This window comes from Cyphomyrmex costatus, unplaced genomic scaffold, assembly GCF_001594065.2.
Source record: "Cyphomyrmex costatus isolate MS0001 unplaced genomic scaffold, Ccosl1.0 scaffold135, whole genome shotgun sequence".
In the NCBI taxonomy this organism is placed as follows: Eukaryota; Metazoa; Arthropoda; class Insecta; order Hymenoptera; family Formicidae; genus Cyphomyrmex; species Cyphomyrmex costatus.
Window position 1 is genome coordinate 227,515 of NW_017275337.1, and position 17,600 is coordinate 245,114.

At 33.6% G+C, this 17,600-nt stretch overlaps 7 protein-coding genes across 10 annotated transcripts in view; 3 read left to right on the forward strand and 4 right to left on the reverse strand.

Annotated features, from left to right (window-relative positions):
* Positions 1-168: 168 nt before the first annotated feature.
* Positions 169-2,256, reverse strand: LOC108782819 (toll-interacting protein). The gene is made up of 6 exons (XM_018551194.1): positions 2,032-2,256; positions 1,413-1,586; positions 1,167-1,300; positions 866-1,070; positions 500-661; positions 169-413 (listed from the first exon to the last, which is right to left on the reverse strand). Exons 1-6 carry the CDS (start codon positions 2,071-2,073, stop codon positions 303-305), a joined length of 828 nt encoding a protein of 275 aa, XP_018406696.1. The 5' UTR covers positions 2,074-2,256; the 3' UTR covers positions 169-302.
* A 1,713-nt stretch (positions 2,257-3,969) lies between these two features.
* On the reverse strand, positions 3,970-5,197 carry LOC108782862 (eukaryotic translation initiation factor 3 subunit G). The gene is made up of 2 exons (XM_018551246.1): positions 4,545-5,197; positions 3,970-4,434 (listed from the first exon to the last, which is right to left on the reverse strand). Exons 1-2 carry the CDS (start codon positions 4,993-4,995, stop codon positions 4,022-4,024), a joined length of 864 nt encoding a protein of 287 aa, XP_018406748.1. The 5' UTR covers positions 4,996-5,197; the 3' UTR covers positions 3,970-4,021.
* A 561-nt stretch (positions 5,198-5,758) lies between these two features.
* On the forward strand, positions 5,759-9,744 carry LOC108782861 (factor VIII intron 22 protein). Of its 3 annotated transcripts, none has more exons than XM_018551244.1 (8): positions 5,759-6,015; positions 6,091-6,137; positions 6,407-6,609; positions 6,687-6,888; positions 6,987-7,089; positions 7,352-7,470; positions 7,558-8,413; positions 9,672-9,744. In XM_018551244.1, the coding sequence occupies exons 1-7, from the start codon at positions 5,930-5,932 to the stop codon at positions 7,725-7,727; spliced, it is 930 nt and encodes a 309-aa protein (XP_018406746.1). In that variant the 5' UTR covers positions 5,759-5,929; the 3' UTR covers positions 7,728-8,413; positions 9,672-9,744. The 3 variants fall into 3 exon arrangements, with proteins under 3 accessions (XP_018406746.1, XP_018406747.1, XP_018406745.1); XM_018551245.1 differs by having other exon boundaries at positions 7,558-8,698; positions 9,672-9,734; XM_018551243.1 differs by lacking the exon at positions 9,672-9,744 and adding an exon at positions 8,801-8,837 and having other exon boundaries at positions 7,558-8,698.
* LOC108782865 (UDP-glucose 4-epimerase) lies at positions 9,614-11,458 on the forward strand. The gene is made up of 6 exons (XM_018551250.1): positions 9,614-9,925; positions 10,068-10,181; positions 10,262-10,438; positions 10,680-10,860; positions 10,952-11,233; positions 11,313-11,458. Exons 1-6 carry the CDS (start codon positions 9,620-9,622, stop codon positions 11,405-11,407), a joined length of 1,155 nt encoding a protein of 384 aa, XP_018406752.1. The 5' UTR covers positions 9,614-9,619; the 3' UTR covers positions 11,408-11,458.
* On the reverse strand, positions 11,312-13,303 carry Mettl4 (Methyltransferase like 4). Its single transcript, XM_018551249.1, has 6 exons — positions 12,955-13,303; positions 12,470-12,834; positions 12,044-12,218; positions 11,799-11,973; positions 11,511-11,716; positions 11,312-11,389 (listed from the first exon to the last, which is right to left on the reverse strand). Exons 1-5 carry the CDS (start codon positions 13,210-13,212, stop codon positions 11,514-11,516), a joined length of 1,176 nt encoding a protein of 391 aa, XP_018406751.1. The 5' UTR covers positions 13,213-13,303; the 3' UTR covers positions 11,312-11,389; positions 11,511-11,513.
* Positions 13,304-13,577: 274 nt separating this feature from the next.
* On the forward strand, positions 13,578-16,004 carry Prx6a (Peroxiredoxin 6a). 2 transcript variants are annotated; one of them, XM_018551247.1, is made up of 6 exons: positions 13,578-13,739; positions 14,250-14,322; positions 14,634-14,790; positions 15,306-15,526; positions 15,608-15,680; positions 15,815-16,004. In XM_018551247.1, exons 1-6 carry the CDS (start codon positions 13,637-13,639, stop codon positions 15,947-15,949), a joined length of 762 nt encoding a protein of 253 aa, XP_018406749.1. In that variant the 5' UTR covers positions 13,578-13,636; the 3' UTR covers positions 15,950-16,004. The 2 variants fall into 2 exon arrangements, with proteins under 2 accessions (XP_018406749.1, XP_018406750.1); XM_018551248.1 differs by lacking the exon at positions 13,578-13,739 and adding an exon at positions 14,113-14,162.
* A 684-nt stretch (positions 16,005-16,688) lies between these two features.
* Positions 16,689-17,600, reverse strand: part of kis (chromodomain helicase DNA binding protein kismet) — an 18,361-nt gene continuing 17,449 nt past the window's right edge. The window contains exon 20 of the mRNA XM_018551238.1: positions 16,689-17,600. This exon is cut by the window's right edge and continues 1,485 nt beyond it. Within this exon, the coding sequence (XP_018406740.1) occupies positions 17,088-17,600 (513 nt within the window). The 3' untranslated portion in view covers positions 16,689-17,087.

Below are 17,600 nucleotides of genomic sequence, written 5' to 3' on the forward strand. Positions count from 1 at the left end.
AATAAATATTCATGGAAATATGAGCAGAAAGATAAACTCTGAAATAACAATAACGTATATAACAAAATTGACTAAAAATAATTCAATGTTATATTCAATAAAAACATAATACGTCTCTTCAGAAGAGAAATATTTCGTAGTTTTATATATTCAAAGAATACTTGGGCCTTAATATATATTATTACGTATGGAAGTATTACAAATTAGATTTTCGTACATCTTACATTTCAAAGAAATATCCATTATAATAAAGGATACGATAAAATTACGTATGGCATTCTAACTGTGTAAAAAATTAAGACTTATTCGCACATTTGAAGCAATGAATTAATTGTAATGTCTTTCTTGCCGTGATTGGCATCATATACCGATTTGATGACTTCCCTGTCAACATTCGGAAACATTTCTGCGATCTGTAAAGTATAGGCGTTACTACTGTGTGTATATGACAAAAAAGACATCGAACAAAATTATAAAACAAAGCATATATATTAAGTACCTGTTTCAATTCGACCTCAGCATTTGGCAAAGAACTTGGTACAACCGTTGGTGTAACAACAGATGGAGGTGCTGTATAAACATTGACTGGGGCATATGGCATGCCGAACATGGTTGCAGAAGGAATCATCATCAATGAAGAACCCATGTACGGATAATTGGTCTATTGCAAATATGTTCAAATAAAAGAAAAAGATAAAACTTGAAAATAATACTCGAAAACAATATTAAAAATCGCGCGCAATTGCATTTTGAATTTTAGTAGTTCTATTTACTTCATAATAGTTTAATATTATAAATAACTTATTGTTAATAATAAATGACAAATAGATAACGTATGTGTAAATAGTATAATTATTATTTTTACCGTGTAACTGAAAACTAAATTGATCATGCCCTCCTGATTGTCTCCCTGCTTCCCACTGAGCATATACCAGTCCTCGTGGGTTTCTCCCTTCTGAATAACCTGTGGTGGAATCTCTATATGACCCCACGCAATCAACTCATCCATCACAAAAGAACATTCATCGTAAATTTCTACGTATATCTGGGTAACTCCAGGTGGAAGATTACTGTAATAAAATAAATGTTATAACACATATATATATATATATATATATGTGTATAGCACATCCATATACATATGTGAACAAAGTATGCTTTCTCACCATTGGAGTACTTTGTTCCAATGTGGATTTTTTCCACCATTTGTATCTGTATGCGTTTCAAAAATCGAGTGTCCCACTCGTATCCTCGCATAAGGATCCATCCTTGTCATTCCATAATTTTTTACTAATTTGGCCTAGAGAAAATAGTTTTTTACATTGTAAGATAATGTCAATTCTTAGATTGTTGACTTAAATTGTTGAATATATATGAACAATACAAAAAAACGTCAATCATACAAGAATTACCTGAGTAATTGTTATACTAAGTCTACCAATTCGTGGGTCAGGAGCTACTGACATACTCTTACTCCGCATCTGCTGGTGCAGAGCTAGAGCAGCTTGTTGATCTGCTGCCTCCTGCTCCAACTGCACATTACGTTCTATTCTCAGGAAACTGTCTGGCAGTCGCCCCACAAAAGCCTAAATATATTGGATCAGGATTCAGTAATTTGACAATCCTAAGTATAGCATCGTTAGATACATTGCTTTTTATATTTTATGCTTTTAGAATCTTTCTTTCTCTTCAAAGTCTGAATGATATATATTTATATCGTTTTAATAAATGCAAAACATTGTTGGGAATTTCAAGCAATACGAATATATCTGTTACATATTTTAAACTAAATTTGCACAAAAGGTTTCTACTAGACTGACTCATAGCAAAAATTATGTTAAGCATGTAAATTAGATGCTGAGACATCAATATGTTAAGGTATATTCTACCACATTTACTGCGTAGAAAAATGCGGATTTGTTTTATTTGCCTAGATATCAAAAAATGGAAGCAGCATTGTGAAGTACTCGTAGGGCTTCCTCAATTATCTCCGTCTAACGATTTGAGTGACACAGTCTGTGGTGTACATACCCGTTTTTTCCATTCCTCATGTGAAGGCCTGTCGGTATCCATGATAGAAGAAATTTAAAAAAAAAAGGATCCTATCCTCTAGAGGAAAGAATATCTTGATCACGATGGACGTTCCGCATGCAATTAAAATGCTCCTGAATGCTCCGAAACTTGTCAAATACGTCAAATCATGCGAGCGTGCATTGCACTGATTACACCGACTGTTTGCGACTGTTTACCGATCGACTGCTGATGCGCACAGAACAAGGCTGAGCGAAGTGCAATTGGTTATTGCTCGTGTTACAATTTTCAACTGAACTTCTTGCACCATTTATCTTTCTTCCTTTTCTCTCGAACGTGAAGAAAAAAGAGAAAAAATAAACGGTGCAACAAGTTCAGCTGGAAAGAATAAACCTATGAAGTTCAAAAGGAACAGACTAACACATTTGTGCCATAGTAATAAATCAGTTAATTAAATTCCTGTCCAGAATGTGACGCAATTAAAATACGTAATACATTAATTAATTACTCTGTACTTTAATGGATATAATGACATCATGTTGCTGTTTCACATTGAAATAAAATTAGTAGCCTAAAATCTCTAAGCAATTTACATTTGTAATATTAATACTCATTTGAACAAAATTTCGAGTCTAATTAATCATCTTGTTTCATTCTACCGAATTTTCTTGTAAGTTCATCATTAGTATAAGAATTAATAAAATCAGTTTATAAGAATTTACAATATATAACATTTCAATATTTTTCAATTAATAAGATTTTCAGAATATAAAGTATACTTTATTTATTGATGTAATCGTTTTTCACATAGGTAAATAAAGTATCTTTAATAATAAAATACATTGCAATGTCAAAAGCGAAGAGTTTACATTTTAATAAAATTATAACAAAAAATAAGCTTATAATCTCTATATTTTTTTGTATTATATTGTATATTTATCTATATTTTATTTATATATATATAGATATATAAAATACTGTGGCGGACCCGCCATCAGAGGTCCAAGGAAGAGACTACTCACGCCCATTCTCGCATGTATTCGTTACGGTTACCGTTACTCAAAAGGTAATTAACTTTTCATTACATTTAAAAAATCAGTCTAAAAATGTACTTTTGCAGTGTTTTTTGTTTAAATGTTAATAAAAGCAAAATATATATATATACAGCATGTAAAACACTTACACTATGTATAGGAATTTTCATATACTTTGTAGAAAACTAGAAGATTATATAGGATTGTATAAGACTATCTGAATCACAATATAAGTTAGAAATTAAAAAGAAAAATAAGAAATATGATACACATAATCTCTTCATTATATTATATATATTATATTATATTATAATACAGCTATATTTTTACTTAATCTATACTTTTATTAGTACTAGTATTTATAATTATTTTTATTAACTATACATATAAATAAAAATATTTTGATAGAAAGAAAATTACAACGCTATAATTAAAATATATAACAGAAATTTTGCAAAAAGAGGTGTTTTCCAATTGCTCAACATAAACGTACAGAGTAAAGCTTTGTACACAGCTCAATTAGAACAGAATATGTATGATGTTTAGATTAAGGTAAACTAAATGTAGCTTTTACGCTTGTATTAAATAAAAACACTCAATGTTTTAGAACCATATTTATAGCTGTCGTAATTAATGTAATTGTTGTATAACAGAATAACATATCCAATCGTATGCAGTAAAGTAACGATAAAAGTAACTGTAAATTTCGTTAACGTTATCCAAAAAATGTAACTACGTTACCATTACAGTTACCAAAAAAAGAAAGTAACACAGTTATCAGTAAAGTTACCAAAAAAGTAACTTGCAACTATAACTTCGTTACAAGTAACGAGTTACTTCCATTCCCTGATAAGAACATACATAAATAATGTACAAATACAGTTTGTTATAAAAATTTTCTCCAGTTTAACTAATTTCATTTTTCTATCCGCAATTGTCGTACACTTTGCATCACTTCAATTATTCTGAGCTTGTGGCTTCGACCATTCCACATTCAGGATTAAATGATCGTAACCATAACCATCCAGAGTGGCAATTGCTCTCGCTGCATCAGCTCTATGCTTGAAATGTACATATGCAAAACCCTTGCAGAGATTGGAAAGCTTCTCTTTGGCGAGAAACTGTTTCACTACGGAACCGAATGGTTTCACAAGCTCATCCAAATCTGCATCAGTAGTACTTTGCGAGAGATTGGAAATACGTATGGCAGTTGTGTCGTCACGTCTCTGCATCTGCATCGAGTCGCCGCGTTTGTTGCCGCCGTCGCGCATACCGGGTGGCACGTATTTGCCACCCTGTGGTTTAAGTTCAGTCACTGCATTGGGTACTCCAGTGTTAACGAGAGGTTTCTTGTCGTCTGGTACTTTTCCTGAAATACAGAATTTTAGCTTACAAAATTTCATTTATAATTTTACAAAAATAATATATATTTGTGATATAACTTATTTATATAAAATTTAAATTATTTATATAACCTACCACCAGCAAGAACAGTATCTTTATATGGACACTTAGATGTCCAATGTTCACCATTACAATTACGGCACTTGACGACTCCCTTATCGCCCATGCTTTTTAATTTGTCCAGCGAATCTTCCTCCACTTTGTTCTCTTCCTCTTTACTGGATATAAATTGCATAAAGACATCCTCACCACCGACAGTGGTAGCTGGATCAGGTCCTGGTCTGTCATCAGCAGAATCACCGAATTTTGCCCAATTCTTACGCGCCGCAATCGTTTTCGACACTATACGTCGTTCTATCTTATATATACGGACAGCCTTGACTTTTTTATCATCTTGATCATACTTGTATTCGGTGAAAATTTTAAAACCATTCTCATAGACCTCTGAAGGCGGAGGTAATGCTCCTCCTTCTTCTTCAACTTCATCAGCCCAGCTAGACTTGACTTCATTTTGTGCAACTGGCATCTTTGCAAATTATACAATATTATGAAACATTTAGATATGTGCAAACGCTAATTTAAAGTATTGTGATATGCAAAGACAGATGACAATAGAGTGGAAGCGTCCATAAGATCCAATAATAAATTTCGTGTTGAGTTTCAGCGCTCCCAGTGATTCAGTACGGAACTAACGTAATCGCGCTAAAAAAAAAAAGACACAAACACAACACACATACACAAAATAGTACCGTACTGAAATTTTGCGTTGGGGTTGGGTATTTTACCGTAGAAATTCGGCAACTAGCAGAAACAGACAATCACGTAATATATACGTGGGAATTCTGGAAAATCAAAATCAATCAAAATAAAGGAATCCGCCATGAGATTTGTTGTTCTACTATTTGAGTCTACACTCAAAGCTCATGGAATCGTTTCAACCTTGTTGTTTATCAAATGTTGAACAAGGACAAATAATGCTCGTGAATGTGGAGAGCGCCAAATGGAATGTATGAAATGCATCTCTGGTATAAGATATATTTACACCGTAATATATATAAAAATATATATTATAATACGAATATATTCACAGTATTTACACAGTGGGATCCTTTGTCTTCACTAAATTTTTCTACTCCAATCATTCTCTATTTGTCACGTCCAAACCTATTCAAATTTCCAAATCCATCTAGTTACTTCGAGAGTTGTGACTGAATACCCTAGATACCTAATTCCTGCGAGTCGATAATGCAGTGTTCTGTACACTGTTACGTTTATTTACGTCAATCATATTTATGACATTTTTCTCGTCATCTCGTGATAGAGTTGCAAAATATGGAATTTTATTCATATCGACGCGCATCGTGACATGACATGCATATCGAATCACTATGAACAAAACGTCGAACGTGCAGATAGGCACGTACCTATTTCTCGGCTGACATAATTTTTATTTTAAAAAAATGGCTCATGTCAATCAAGGTCAAGGAATCGGAGAGTCTATGGACTTTTTTACAAAATTTCATAATATTTCGAATAAACTGAAAAAGTAAGTCATTAAAGTATTTTTGACAAATAGAAGTTCTTAAACAGTTTTCTTTCTTATATTTTAATAATCTTTTAGGCGATTTCTGAGGAAGCCAAATGTCGCAGAGGCATGTGATCAATTTAGTGAGTGTTTAATTTAGTATATCAATTAGATAAAAAATTAACATGCCTTTCAAAAGTCTGATTGATCAATTTTATTAAATTTTTTAAATTTTAATATACATACATTAGAGTTCATGATTATTTACTGGTTTTTTCTCTACTTTTTATTTTATAGAATTGATATGTTCGACTTTTAAAAGGCTCATATAATTATATGTAATCTATGAAATAATTCAATTCTTGATTACTAAGAAAAGAAAAATATTAAATAAAATTACTTGATTTTTTAGGTGCTTTAGCTACCGAATGTGAACAGAAGGAATTGTGGCAATATGCAGGCTTGTGTTGGTTGGCAGCTGCTAGATGTCAAGGTACATTGGAAAATACCTCTTCGGAAATAAATCTTCTCATAAAAGCGGGAAGGCAATTCCTTACAGCTGAGAAAAAAGATAACGACATAGGATGTCTCTCCATAGGCCAAGAGAACATACAGGTTTCTTGTACAACATGAATTTGCAATAAAAAAGGAAACAAAAGGAAAGGACTAAATATAATTTACATATGTTTCAGGCAGCTGTGAGTTGCTTTGGCCATTCCATGGCTAGATGCAGCAATCAACCAGGATTCAATACAATTTCTGCTGGTTTATCAGTAGAATTAGCATTAGCGTTAGGCCCAGGTCCTGCTGGTATCCAACTGTTACGCAAAGCAATTGACATCTTTCCTACATCAAAAGCTATCAATACCCTAGTATCTTTTTATATAAAACAGGGTCAGTATTTGATCCGTTTTTATCTGTAATCTTATGAATAATTAATAATTTATGATTATTTAACATAAATAGAATTTTATATAATTTTATTCTCACAGGAGATTATGTAGCTGCACTACAAATACTCAATGAATTTGTAGAATTTGTAGAAGCTTGTGTTGTGGCTGGTGCCAGAGGAAACTATAATGCTATTTTACATAGGTATTATCATGAAGATATTGTAATAATATAATATTGTATGCTCATTTTTCCCATGTAATGTTTAAAGTGAATTTTGATTCATTTTATACATATATCAGCTGTGCAAAAAATTAATACTCTATAAAAATCCTACAGCGATAAGCAAATGAAACAAAAACAATCAGTTGTCAATTTATAAATAGAAAATTCTAAAGAAAGTGTTGCTTTATTCAGTGGTTTTTACATTTAATAATTAAAAAAATATAATAAAATTAATAACTAGGTGCGAAGTGACGCGAGTACTTCTACTGCTCATTCTTCAACCGTCACCTCAGAGATTGACACCATCACTTGCTCAGGTTCTCGAAAAGTACGCATGGGCAGAAGAAAATGTGAATAACGGTACATATCAAGCTTCCAATTATACAGAAGTATTTTGGTTTTACCATAATTATTCAAAATTATTAGAGATCAATTGTTTTTTTACAGGTCTTAATATGAGCGAGGATGAATTATTATTGCTACAGTCCTTAGTATTAGCGTGTCAGTCTCATGATCATCAAGCAGTATTGGAACTCGAGAGCGAATTATATCCTTACTTTGATACAGAGCAAAAAGAACTGTTGCATAAATTGATACAAGTAGTATCGACGCAGTAAATATATACAATAATGTTAGAAATTATGTGCACAATATTTTTTTCCTGATTATTATTTGTTGTGGACATTTTTTATAACTTTACGTTGCGTCGTGTGCTCCATCAAAATCGAAAATCAGGGCACATTCTTTGAGGGACGAGTGAGGGATGCCCTTCGACTAGTTGTTTTTCTCTCATTTTGCGCGATTACGTTATTAGTCGTCTCGAAACAGGTTCCTACAGCTAACGGCTAAAGTCTTGCTTAATCGAGGCGCCAAAGATGAGCAACGTGCTTTCGTTAATTCAGTAACGATTATGTTGTAATTAGCGAATACAGTCAACAAAAGACAGTAGCGACTTTATCCTGCTTCTCGTGATCTCGAGCGTGGTAGCAGGAGTGCGACATGAGATGTGAAAGGAGAAGGTAGAGGAGGAGGAACTCTTTTTAGATGAGAATCGTAGAACGAGTGGTTGGAGTAGAACAAGACAAGGCTTGTAGGAAGGACATAGTGTGCGTGCCGATATGGCATCATGGAGGAGGGGATGTCTCGCGCGTCCCACGATATACTACCTTCGCTCTTCTGCAGTTACTATTCAAGGCAGAGTCACAGTTAGTGTCAGTCATCGCGCGAAAGTGCCTTGCAGTTCTTCGGATCAAAATTGATTGCGTTCTTTACTGAATCATCTAGTACTTAGTCTTAAACTGAGGTAACGATCTCTTCATTCCTTTGTACGATATTAAGTCTTGTAATAAAACATATATTGCAATTAAAAATTCTCTGGGATAATAAAAAATCCCAAGACAATGCATCAGTTTCATTCTAAACTAGAATGACAGGAAATCTTTGCGAGAACAATCTCTCGTAATCTGATGAGAAAAATCGACTCTCAAGGACACTGATTAATTTTTCTAAAAGGCCAAGGTTCGTAGAAAGACTCTCAAGTATTCAACTCGCGTTGCAAGTACACATTCCAATCGGTGATTAATGAGGCGTGAGTAAATTAAGATTAATTTCACTTGAAAAACTACCTATATTTAAATAGTAGGCATTACAATCTATAAAGAAAACTCTTTTTGCACAAATATCTGTTTAGGAATATGTATTTGGAAATACACTTCCAATGACCAAATAAGTGTCGAGCAACAGTATGATTTCAAATACCGTTAAGTATGACTTCACGCAAGTTGGGCTCCGAACTTAATGAATTGGAAAAATTCTTGAACAACACATACACACATCACAATTGTATTAAAAACGAATTTATACATTATAGATATTTTACATATAATCATGTTCGGATTTCAGAATCGTATATAATTATTTGAAATGTTTAAAGTTTAAATATTTAAAAGTTCTCTCTCTCTCTCTCTCTCTCTCTCTCTCAATTTTCAAATTAAATTCTAATTTTAGATTAATTTATATTATTGTTACATTATTGTATATAAATATTTTTATACTTACCTTGTATATGCGTTCCTTTTTTTTTTTAACTACATCGAATTGCAAGTATACCGCGTCTCGCTGCAGTGATTTACCACGTGTTTCAGCAACCTTGAACTCTGTTTGCTCACTTGAACGAAGGTGAATGCCCTAAACACCTGCACTCTTCAGCTTACGAACGTGCGTCCCTATGAATAAATGTCTGACCTGCGTGAACCTAGAGTTTAAATTGAATTTAACTATTCGACTAGATTCGAATTTTAATAAACGAGTAAGCACAGATATTGCGGCTTAACAATTGGTTGTACAAATGTTCTTATAATAAAAGGATTTTCCTACTACAAGATGTTTTAGTTTAGAAAAAATAGATCGTATTGTTTTTTTTACATTTTACACAACAAACCTTTAAATTAAATTCGTTATATTTCACAAATGATAATATTATTTTAATTAAAAATATTTTTGTTATAATATGTTCGAAGAAGCGTCTCTCGACGAGCGTAAATTAAAAATTGAATTCCTAGTCGGGAAGATGACGGAAGTCTGGAGGACCATTTTCGTAACCGGAGGCGCTGGTTACATCGGCAGTCACTGCATCGTCGAGCTCCTAGAGTGCGGTTACGACGTGGTGGCTATAGACAACTTCGCAAATAGCGTAACAGAAACCGACGGCGAATCCGCGGCACTCAAAAGAGTCGAGCAAATAACAGGGAAGAAAGTTACATTTTATAACTGCGATTTACTTGACAGAGAGAAGCTCGAGACAGTCTTTAATCAGGTATTACGTTCACTAATTATATTCCATATTGTACATTCCATTTATGATGACTGCTCTGTTGTAATTATATGACGTAAAGTTGATAAAATTAGAAAGCCGTTTGTGTTTCGTGAGCACATAAAGAGTAATTTGTCACTTTCAGTACAAAATAGATTGCGTGATACATTTCGCGGCTATCAAAGCTGTCGGCGAGTCGATGCAAGTTCCGCTGCATTATTATCGAAATAATATAATTGGAGCTATCAATCTGCTTGAGGTAAGAAGATTATATTACCCGTGTGTGCTCCTATAGAATCTCTTCCACAATTTGATACGTCATTCCGTTTTCTTTTATAGGTGATGAAAGCAGCCGGCTGCTTTCAGCTTGTATTCAGTAGTTCTTGCACGGTTTACGGTGAACCTACAGAATTGCCCATCACGGAAGAACACGAAACCGGCAATATCACCAATGTCTACGGCCGAACAAAGTATTTTATTGAAGAGATGCTCAAGGATATATCCAGAGCTGAAAAGGTTCGAAGATATAGAAAATTTCAAATTTATACGAAATTACTTCAATTTTATAACATTAACGATTGAAATTTTATATAAAATAATATAGTGCTCGTTTACTCACATATAAATTTATTCTAGATTAATAATAATTTTTTTTACTTTTTTAGTTTTCTCTTTTAGCAGAAGTAATCATGTTAATTAATGTTCTAGTTAATGCATACTATTTCAATTTTTATTAAGGACTTCTTTCATTTGACAGAGTTGGAACATTATTTCTCTGAGATATTTCAACCCGGTGGGTGCTCATCGATCGGGATTGATCGGGGAAGATCCAACAAAGCCGTTTACAAATCTGATGCCGTATATCGCTCAAGTCGCTTTGAGGCACAAATCGGAGTTGGTCATATTTGGTGGTGATTATCCTACAAACGATGGTACAGGTAACGAAAGATGATAATGTTAAATGAGATAAATTCATCGAACGCTTTATTTAAATCACTGATTCTATATCCACGCTTTATACTTTTCCAGGCGTCCGTGATTACATTCATGTTATGGATTTGGCAGCTGGCCATGTGGCTGCATTAAATGCTTTACACAAACAGCATCTTAGGCTAAAGATTTACAACTTAGGCACCGGCAACGGTGTGACAGTGTTGGAATTAATAAAAACGTTTGAGAAAGTCACTGGTACTACCGTGCCGTATATTATAAAGGAGAGAAGAGAAGGCGACATCGTATCCATGTACGCCAATACAGATTTGGCGAAAAAAGAATTAGGCTGGACTGCGAAGTATAACGTTGAGCAAATGTGTAAGTAATATATTTCGGCTTGAACGCAAGTCTGAACAATCTCAAATAATCATGTCTAACGATAAAATGTTGAATATAGGTCATGACTTCTGGACGTGGCAAACGATGAATCCACACGGTTATCGAACTTCGTTAAAAAACGGAACTACTGAACACCTGAACAATACATCGTAACAACAAATTGTATCAAGAAAAGTTTGCAAATAATTTATAATAAAGGATCGATACGCGTTGTCTCATAATTTACATATTTATAATGTCTATAGATTTATCTTACATTTTATGATTCTTCTTTACTTTCATTTTCGCTTTTTATGTTGTTAACATTATTTTCATCTTTTTTACACTTATCCAGAATCTCATAGAGCGACAAATGTTGAAACTTTAAAATTTCTAGTCCCCAACTTGTCCATCCAGGCAATAAGTATCTTGCAAAAATTTCTAGACATTTTGGCTCGTTCGGCAGATATTCCTTTATGATTTCTGAGGACGTGAACAAATCTTTTATTGTAATATATCAAATATTTTGTGGAATGTATCTCACATTTAAATTTTATATTTGCACCTGTGAGTGGTGGTTTATGTGAATGTACCGCACTAGGTACACTGATCATCAATCTGCCATCGGGAATATCTACTTCATGTTCTTTTTCTAATGCAGACCCTAATATCAGTAATTCGTAAGGCTGTTTCCCAGGTGCCGAATTAAAGTTACATATTGTGTCACCTGCTTGTGTCACCTAGAGTGGCAGTTGTTATTTAATAGATACTCATTGCATTGATTGCCAACTTTATTGAGATATTACTTACCTTGAGCCAATACCACTTAGCTCTATAAGTAATACCCCAAGATGGAAACATTTCATTAAAAATACTATTCAAATGGTTGGACGAATTAGTGCACCATACGGCTACAATACCATTTGGATGTAACAGTTTTTTTATTGGTATCTTGACTAATTCCTCATTGTACATCATTTTGTAACTGTAAAAATATACAATCGTATTTTCCTAAATATCTCATGTAACATAAGAATGTATATAATAAGAATATATCGGATGTAAGTAAATTGAAACAAGGCAATTTACATATGTACATTTCATTCATTCTTGGAGATACAAAATTATTTTTATTTAAATTTAAAACATGTTAAATTTATAATTTTTGTTGTTTTCTTTAAGTATACACTAAGATTTCGTTTATTTATAAATTTCTAAAGAATTGTATTAGATTACCTGGCCTCTGCACATTTCATCTTTTTCCTTCTGATTGACTTGTTCCACCAAGGTGGATCTAGCAATATAAAATCATATTGATTGCTCAGTTCCATTTTTTTTTCTATATCTCGTATATCATAGCAATAAAATGTACATTTTTTGGGGAATACATATTTCTTATTATGAGCTACTGATACAATAGCGTCATCAGTATCATTGGAACCATAGAGATTCTCATTTTTGAGAGAGTAAGTATCCTGGTAAAATTTCATAGATGCCAAACGTGCTGCCTCATTGTTATCAAGAAAGTTATTCTGGCAAAAAAGTCCTTTGTTTTTTGCGACAGACATCATTGCAATAAATGCTTGTTTAACGCGATCAACCTGTTGTATGAGAATGATTTTAAGATACTACAGAAAATATAGCATAATTCTTATTCATTAATATTTTAAAGGTCATATTTTGTAACATAAATTGGATGTTACATTTAATTCTGAACCTACTTCTTCCAAGTCTTTTTGTGGCAATTGCTGTGAGCGCTTCCTCTTTTTTCTATTGTATATTATAGCATTGTTCTGGGACTCCTGGATGGTCTGAACTATTTGATTTGGCCTCAAGTACTGAGAATTGATCTCAAATATCATTTTGTTAAAGCTTAAAGTGCAAAAGCCATCTATGTTTTGGACTTTCTTGTATATCTCATCGAGATACTGCAAGTGAGATATAATCCAGCCTTCTTCACTAATATGAAGAAGACTCATATTTGGCCTCAGAGATCACACAAAGTGTAGATCCACACATACACACACGCACGCATACAATATTTATCACAGATTTTTATGATATACTCGACATTTAATCTATTGTTATATCAGCCTGTTTAATGATATGTGCAAATCATCTATCCAATTAGAATGAAATATGTGATTATAAATATACATGTATACACATATGTTTGATGTTGTAAATATGAATATATGCATATTTCACTTTTTATTTTCATATATGTACGAGCAAATACATTGCGTGTATGCCAAACGTGCCAGGTTGATTCAAGAGGCCTGTAATGTGCAATTTGCATGTAAATTCAATTATTTAACATTACTGGTCGCTATAACAACCGCCATTTGCCGGCATTACTCGCTCCTTATCAAAAACACTTCTGCAAGGAAAAAAATTTCGAGCATGCGTGATGGCGCGAATTGCAACTACGTAAACTTTCACCCACACACAGATCATTCCGACAGATCCGACAGGCTCGTATCTAGAATCAGATCGGAAGGCAGGGGTGCAGTATAAACACATTTTATGCTGCTTTCTATACCAACATATATTAATTATATAATTTATTACCGCTAATCTAATTTTTCTTTCCACGTATTGAACAACGAAAAATTAATTATTCCGCCCGGATGAACAAAATGGGACAAATATCTAATAAATTCTGAAAGTCTGGAATACTATTCCTTTTTTACAGATATATAAGATTCTCTGAGTACCAGTTAGGCATCATTTTAGTTTTGTCGTTCAAATATTAAACAAGAATAAAATGACAGTAATGATACCTGAGGAGTACTCGAGTAGGAATCTCTGAATACTCCATATGCGTCCAACAATGGTGCCATGTATTTCGCTAACCTAAATACACCACTGAGTCTCCCTTCCCTTTTTCCTGATTTGTTACAGTTCAATACAGATAGATATAGTTGACGTACGCGTGCTTTTCAACGGGACATCAGTGACATACTTTTAATTGTTTTATCGTAAAATTACATATTCCACATTATGGTTTTACTAGGTGAAGTGTTTCCAGACTTCACAGCGGACACCCAGATGGGCACGATCAGATTTCACGAATGGCTGGGCGATTCGTAAGATATTCTGTAATATTTGTAACCTAAACAGACTCCGTCGTCATATACGATCATATATATAAAAAAAGATTATTACATACAGTCTACGTACCGAAATATTCGTAAATACGGTCAAAATGTTATAAATAAAAGTACTTGAGATGTTACTATTTTATTTATTTGTTGTGATTTGTCACATGACGTGATTTTTATGTATAAGTTACAATAAATTTATATGTTGTATGCATAATTACTATATTATACAATTCTCAGTTCAGTTTATTCACAATTCAGTTTGTATAAGATACTTATTTGTTCGAAATATACAGGTGGGGTATCTTATTTTCTCATCCAAATGATTTCACGCCGGTCTGCACAACCGAGTTGGCACGAGTCGTGAAACTAATGCCCGAATTCAAGAGATTGGGTGTGAAAGTAATGGCATTGTCCTGTAATTCAGTCGACTCTCATCGTAAATGGATAGAGGTTTGCTCACAGCGAATTCAGTCACTTCCATATTACATTAGATTTAATACATATTAAAAGCTGCTAGATGTGATAAAGTTAAATGTAAGAGAATATATAAATATCTTAAACGATTAAATACCCAATAATATTGTCAATTATTTAATAGAATATACATGTATTATTTTATTATCAAAGTTTGTATCATGGCACTGAACATTTAAATGCTTCATATAAAGCAGTTTTAAGGATAATCTAGTATAGTGACTGAATTCATTATAAACAAGTTTTTTTTTAGATAAATGTATTTGATTTAGGATGTTTTTCAGCAAGAAATAGATGACACAATATAAGACAGTAAATCATTATATCCCTGTTATTTGCCAATGTGAAGGACGAAGTGATGATCACCGTGTTACACTATATCTCTTGCTGGAAAGCATTAGTAGATTTCAATTTAACAAAATTTAATATTAGATTTAATAAGTTTCCTTCATAGATTCATATCGGTATTATTAAATAAAACGTTATTCTAGGATATAAAGAGTTACGGCGAAGTAACAGGCGAAGAATTTCCATATCCGATAATAGAAGATCAAGCCAGAAAGCTTGCCACATTATTCGGAATGTTGGATCCCGTGGAGGTCGATAGTCATACTGGATTACCCATGTCGGCACGAGCCGTGTTTATAATTGATCCAGCCAAGAAAATGCGATTATCAATTTTATACCCAGCTACCACTGGTCGTAATTTTGAGTGAGAAACGTTACATTTCGTTAAATGTCACTTATTGCTTGTAAATATAAGACTATTAAAATTTCATACTTCGAATTGCAGTGAGATAATAAGGGTAATAGAATCCCTTCAGCTCACGCAAAAGTACAAAGTAGCGACTCCTGTAGATTGGAAGGTAGGTTTGAGAAAATAAAATTTCACTTAGATTTTTACGAGATAATTTTTCCGCTGTTTATAATTAAATATCGAGCTAAACATGTCATTGATGATTTAACACGTTAATTTTTACATATATTTACGATATTTTAGAAAGGAGACGACGTAATGATTGATCCAAGCGTATCAGACAGTGAAGCCAAATCTTCCTATAACAATATCAAAACTGTGATGTTACCTTCCGGCAAAACGTATATGCGTATTGTGCCACAACCTCTAGATGCATAAAAAAATTTCGATGTACAGAAAGATTCTAATAAAATTTAACTTACACAAATTATCATATAACGATTTCATTTGCATAAAATATATATTATTTTATAAAATCGATTTATCAACGTTTTCCTGTATCATTTTTAACTATTTAAATAAAGATATTTATCTTTATTTAAATAATTTCTCTATCTACCCTAAAATTATTTAATAGATAATTTAAGCCTAATTTAATAATTTTTTTCTTTTATGCAGATTGTATAAAATAAGAGATTCGAATCCTTGGTATTTGCAAACAACGAAAGAAGCTGTTTATTGTTTCACCTAATGTAATTAAAAGTACACTGCATTATATACATTTTCTTTTTCAAGTACACGATTGCTTACTGTCTCTATAGGCGTAATTGTATATATATTTACATTTTTCCTTTTTTTATTAAGTTATTACTGTAATTATTTTCTCTACATTACGATTATATTCCGTCTTGCGTTCCTTGCGTGAATTGCTTTATGCGCAATAGCGAATACACAATTTTATAATATATATCTATATGTATATATATATATATTTTTATATAAAACAGTCCCTGGTCAAAACCAATAAGAGATAGTAGATAATAAATTTAACAAAACTATACTTTTATTATTGTATCATGATTACGCAATTAAAAATTAATTACTACACAAAGTATCGAGTGATAAAATACTATCGCAGCCTTCGTATTGGAGAGATTTCTCTCTTTTTTTTTTTTTTTTTCAATTCAATAAATGTGCACTGTCACACACTGTCCACCTAAAGAAACATGATCCATCTCCCGTAGAATTGAGGGAGTCCTTTGTTCACACATTTTTCATCATCCAAGAACCGAACCGAAGGCTACGGTAGATTCTACCAATGTTTGTAGCCCCCTTTCGATACACTCGCGTTTCAATGCCATTAGAAACAACCTTACACTTTCGTGTTTGTCGAACAGGGAATCATCTACATACAGATCTTCGTTGTGCGAGCAATGTCGAATCAGAGAGTTGAAAGGAAAAAAAAAAAAAAACGTGGTTCGCTGGCGTCCACCAAATTTCTTTTGTCAGTTCACCATAGGGCGGTAATTGTCTTTCATCGTTTTACGGCAGCAGTCCGACGGGACCTCGCCGTGACTCACTCGCCGGCCATGTGACTTTCTTGCTGCTGCTGCTCGGATTGCTGCATCTCGCCCTCCATCCGCGCCTGCCTTTCCGCAGCCGCCCGTGCCTGTCTACCGGCACTCGAACGAAGATTCTTACGTTCTGGTGGTGGTTCCACGCTCAGTCGTTTACCGCTCCGTGCCTTCTTTGGCGCCTTAGTGCCGCCTTTGCCATCTTCCTCTGTTTCTGAAGCAGCGGGTTTACCGCTGTCGCTCTTCGCGCTAGTAGTCTGCGTCGACGGCGATGTCGCATTCGCAGATGACGACGAGGATGCCGATGACGTCGCAGTCTCGTTCACTTCCTTCTTGGTCGTGCTCGCTTCTACAGGCGGAACATTGGATGTCTCCTCTTGTGAAGATGCAGGCTGCTGCGTCACTTTCGTCGGAGTCGTCGGTGAAGGTCTTGTCACCGGTTCAATTTCCATCATCGATACTTCGCTACTCGATGCGGACAATTTCGTACTTGTGTCCATTTCGGTGCGCATTTT

What these genes read in the sequence shown, in the direction of transcription:
- Mettl4 (XM_018551249.1), bottom strand. Translation starts at nt 13,212, where the DNA reads ATGAGTCTTCTTCATATTAGTGAAGAAGGCTGGATTATATCTCACTTG. An exon ending in ATGAAATGTGCAGAGGCCAG is followed by an intron (nt 12,219 to 12,469) that starts GTAATCTAATAC and finishes ATATTTTTACAG; the next exon opens with TTACAAAATGATGTACAATG. An exon ending in ACATAAACCACCACTCACAG is followed by an intron (nt 11,717 to 11,798) that starts GTGCAAATATAA and finishes TCACGTCCTCAG; the next exon opens with AAATCATAAAGGAATATCTG.
- Prx6a (XM_018551247.1), top strand. Translation starts at nt 13,637, where the DNA reads ATGCGTGATGGCGCGAATTGCAACTACGTAAACTTTCACCCACACACA. An exon ending in CTCATCGTAAATGGATAGAG is followed by an intron (nt 14,791 to 15,305) that starts GTTTGCTCACAG and finishes ACGTTATTCTAG; the next exon opens with GATATAAAGAGTTACGGCGA. An exon ending in ACCACTGGTCGTAATTTTGA is followed by an intron (nt 15,527 to 15,607) that starts GTGAGAAACGTT and finishes TTCGAATTGCAG; the next exon opens with TGAGATAATAAGGGTAATAG.
- LOC108782861 (XM_018551244.1), top strand. Translation starts at nt 5,930, where the DNA reads ATGGCTCATGTCAATCAAGGTCAAGGAATCGGAGAGTCTATGGACTTT. An exon ending in AGAGGCATGTGATCAATTTA is followed by an intron (nt 6,138 to 6,406) that starts GTGAGTGTTTAA and finishes TTGATTTTTTAG; the next exon opens with GTGCTTTAGCTACCGAATGT. An exon ending in ATCTTTTTATATAAAACAGG is followed by an intron (nt 6,889 to 6,986) that starts GTCAGTATTTGA and finishes TTATTCTCACAG; the next exon opens with GAGATTATGTAGCTGCACTA.
- LOC108782819 (XM_018551194.1), bottom strand. Translation starts at nt 2,073, where the DNA reads ATGGATACCGACAGGCCTTCACATGAGGAATGGAAAAAACGG. An exon ending in TTAGTATAACAATTACTCAG is followed by an intron (nt 1,301 to 1,412) that starts GTAATTCTTGTA and finishes TATTTTCTCTAG; the next exon opens with GCCAAATTAGTAAAAAATTA. An exon ending in CTGAGGTCGAATTGAAACAG is followed by an intron (nt 414 to 499) that starts GTACTTAATATA and finishes TATACTTTACAG; the next exon opens with ATCGCAGAAATGTTTCCGAA.
- LOC108782862 (XM_018551246.1), bottom strand. Translation starts at nt 4,995, where the DNA reads ATGCCAGTTGCACAAAATGAAGTCAAGTCTAGCTGGGCTGATGAAGTT. An exon ending in AGATACTGTTCTTGCTGGTG is followed by an intron (nt 4,435 to 4,544) that starts GTAGGTTATATA and finishes TCTGTATTTCAG; the next exon opens with GAAAAGTACCAGACGACAAG.
- LOC108782865 (XM_018551250.1), top strand. Translation starts at nt 9,620, where the DNA reads ATGTTCGAAGAAGCGTCTCTCGACGAGCGTAAATTAAAAATTGAATTC. An exon ending in TCGAGACAGTCTTTAATCAG is followed by an intron (nt 9,926 to 10,067) that starts GTATTACGTTCA and finishes TGTCACTTTCAG; the next exon opens with TACAAAATAGATTGCGTGAT. An exon ending in ATATATCCAGAGCTGAAAAG is followed by an intron (nt 10,439 to 10,679) that starts GTTCGAAGATAT and finishes TTCATTTGACAG; the next exon opens with AGTTGGAACATTATTTCTCT.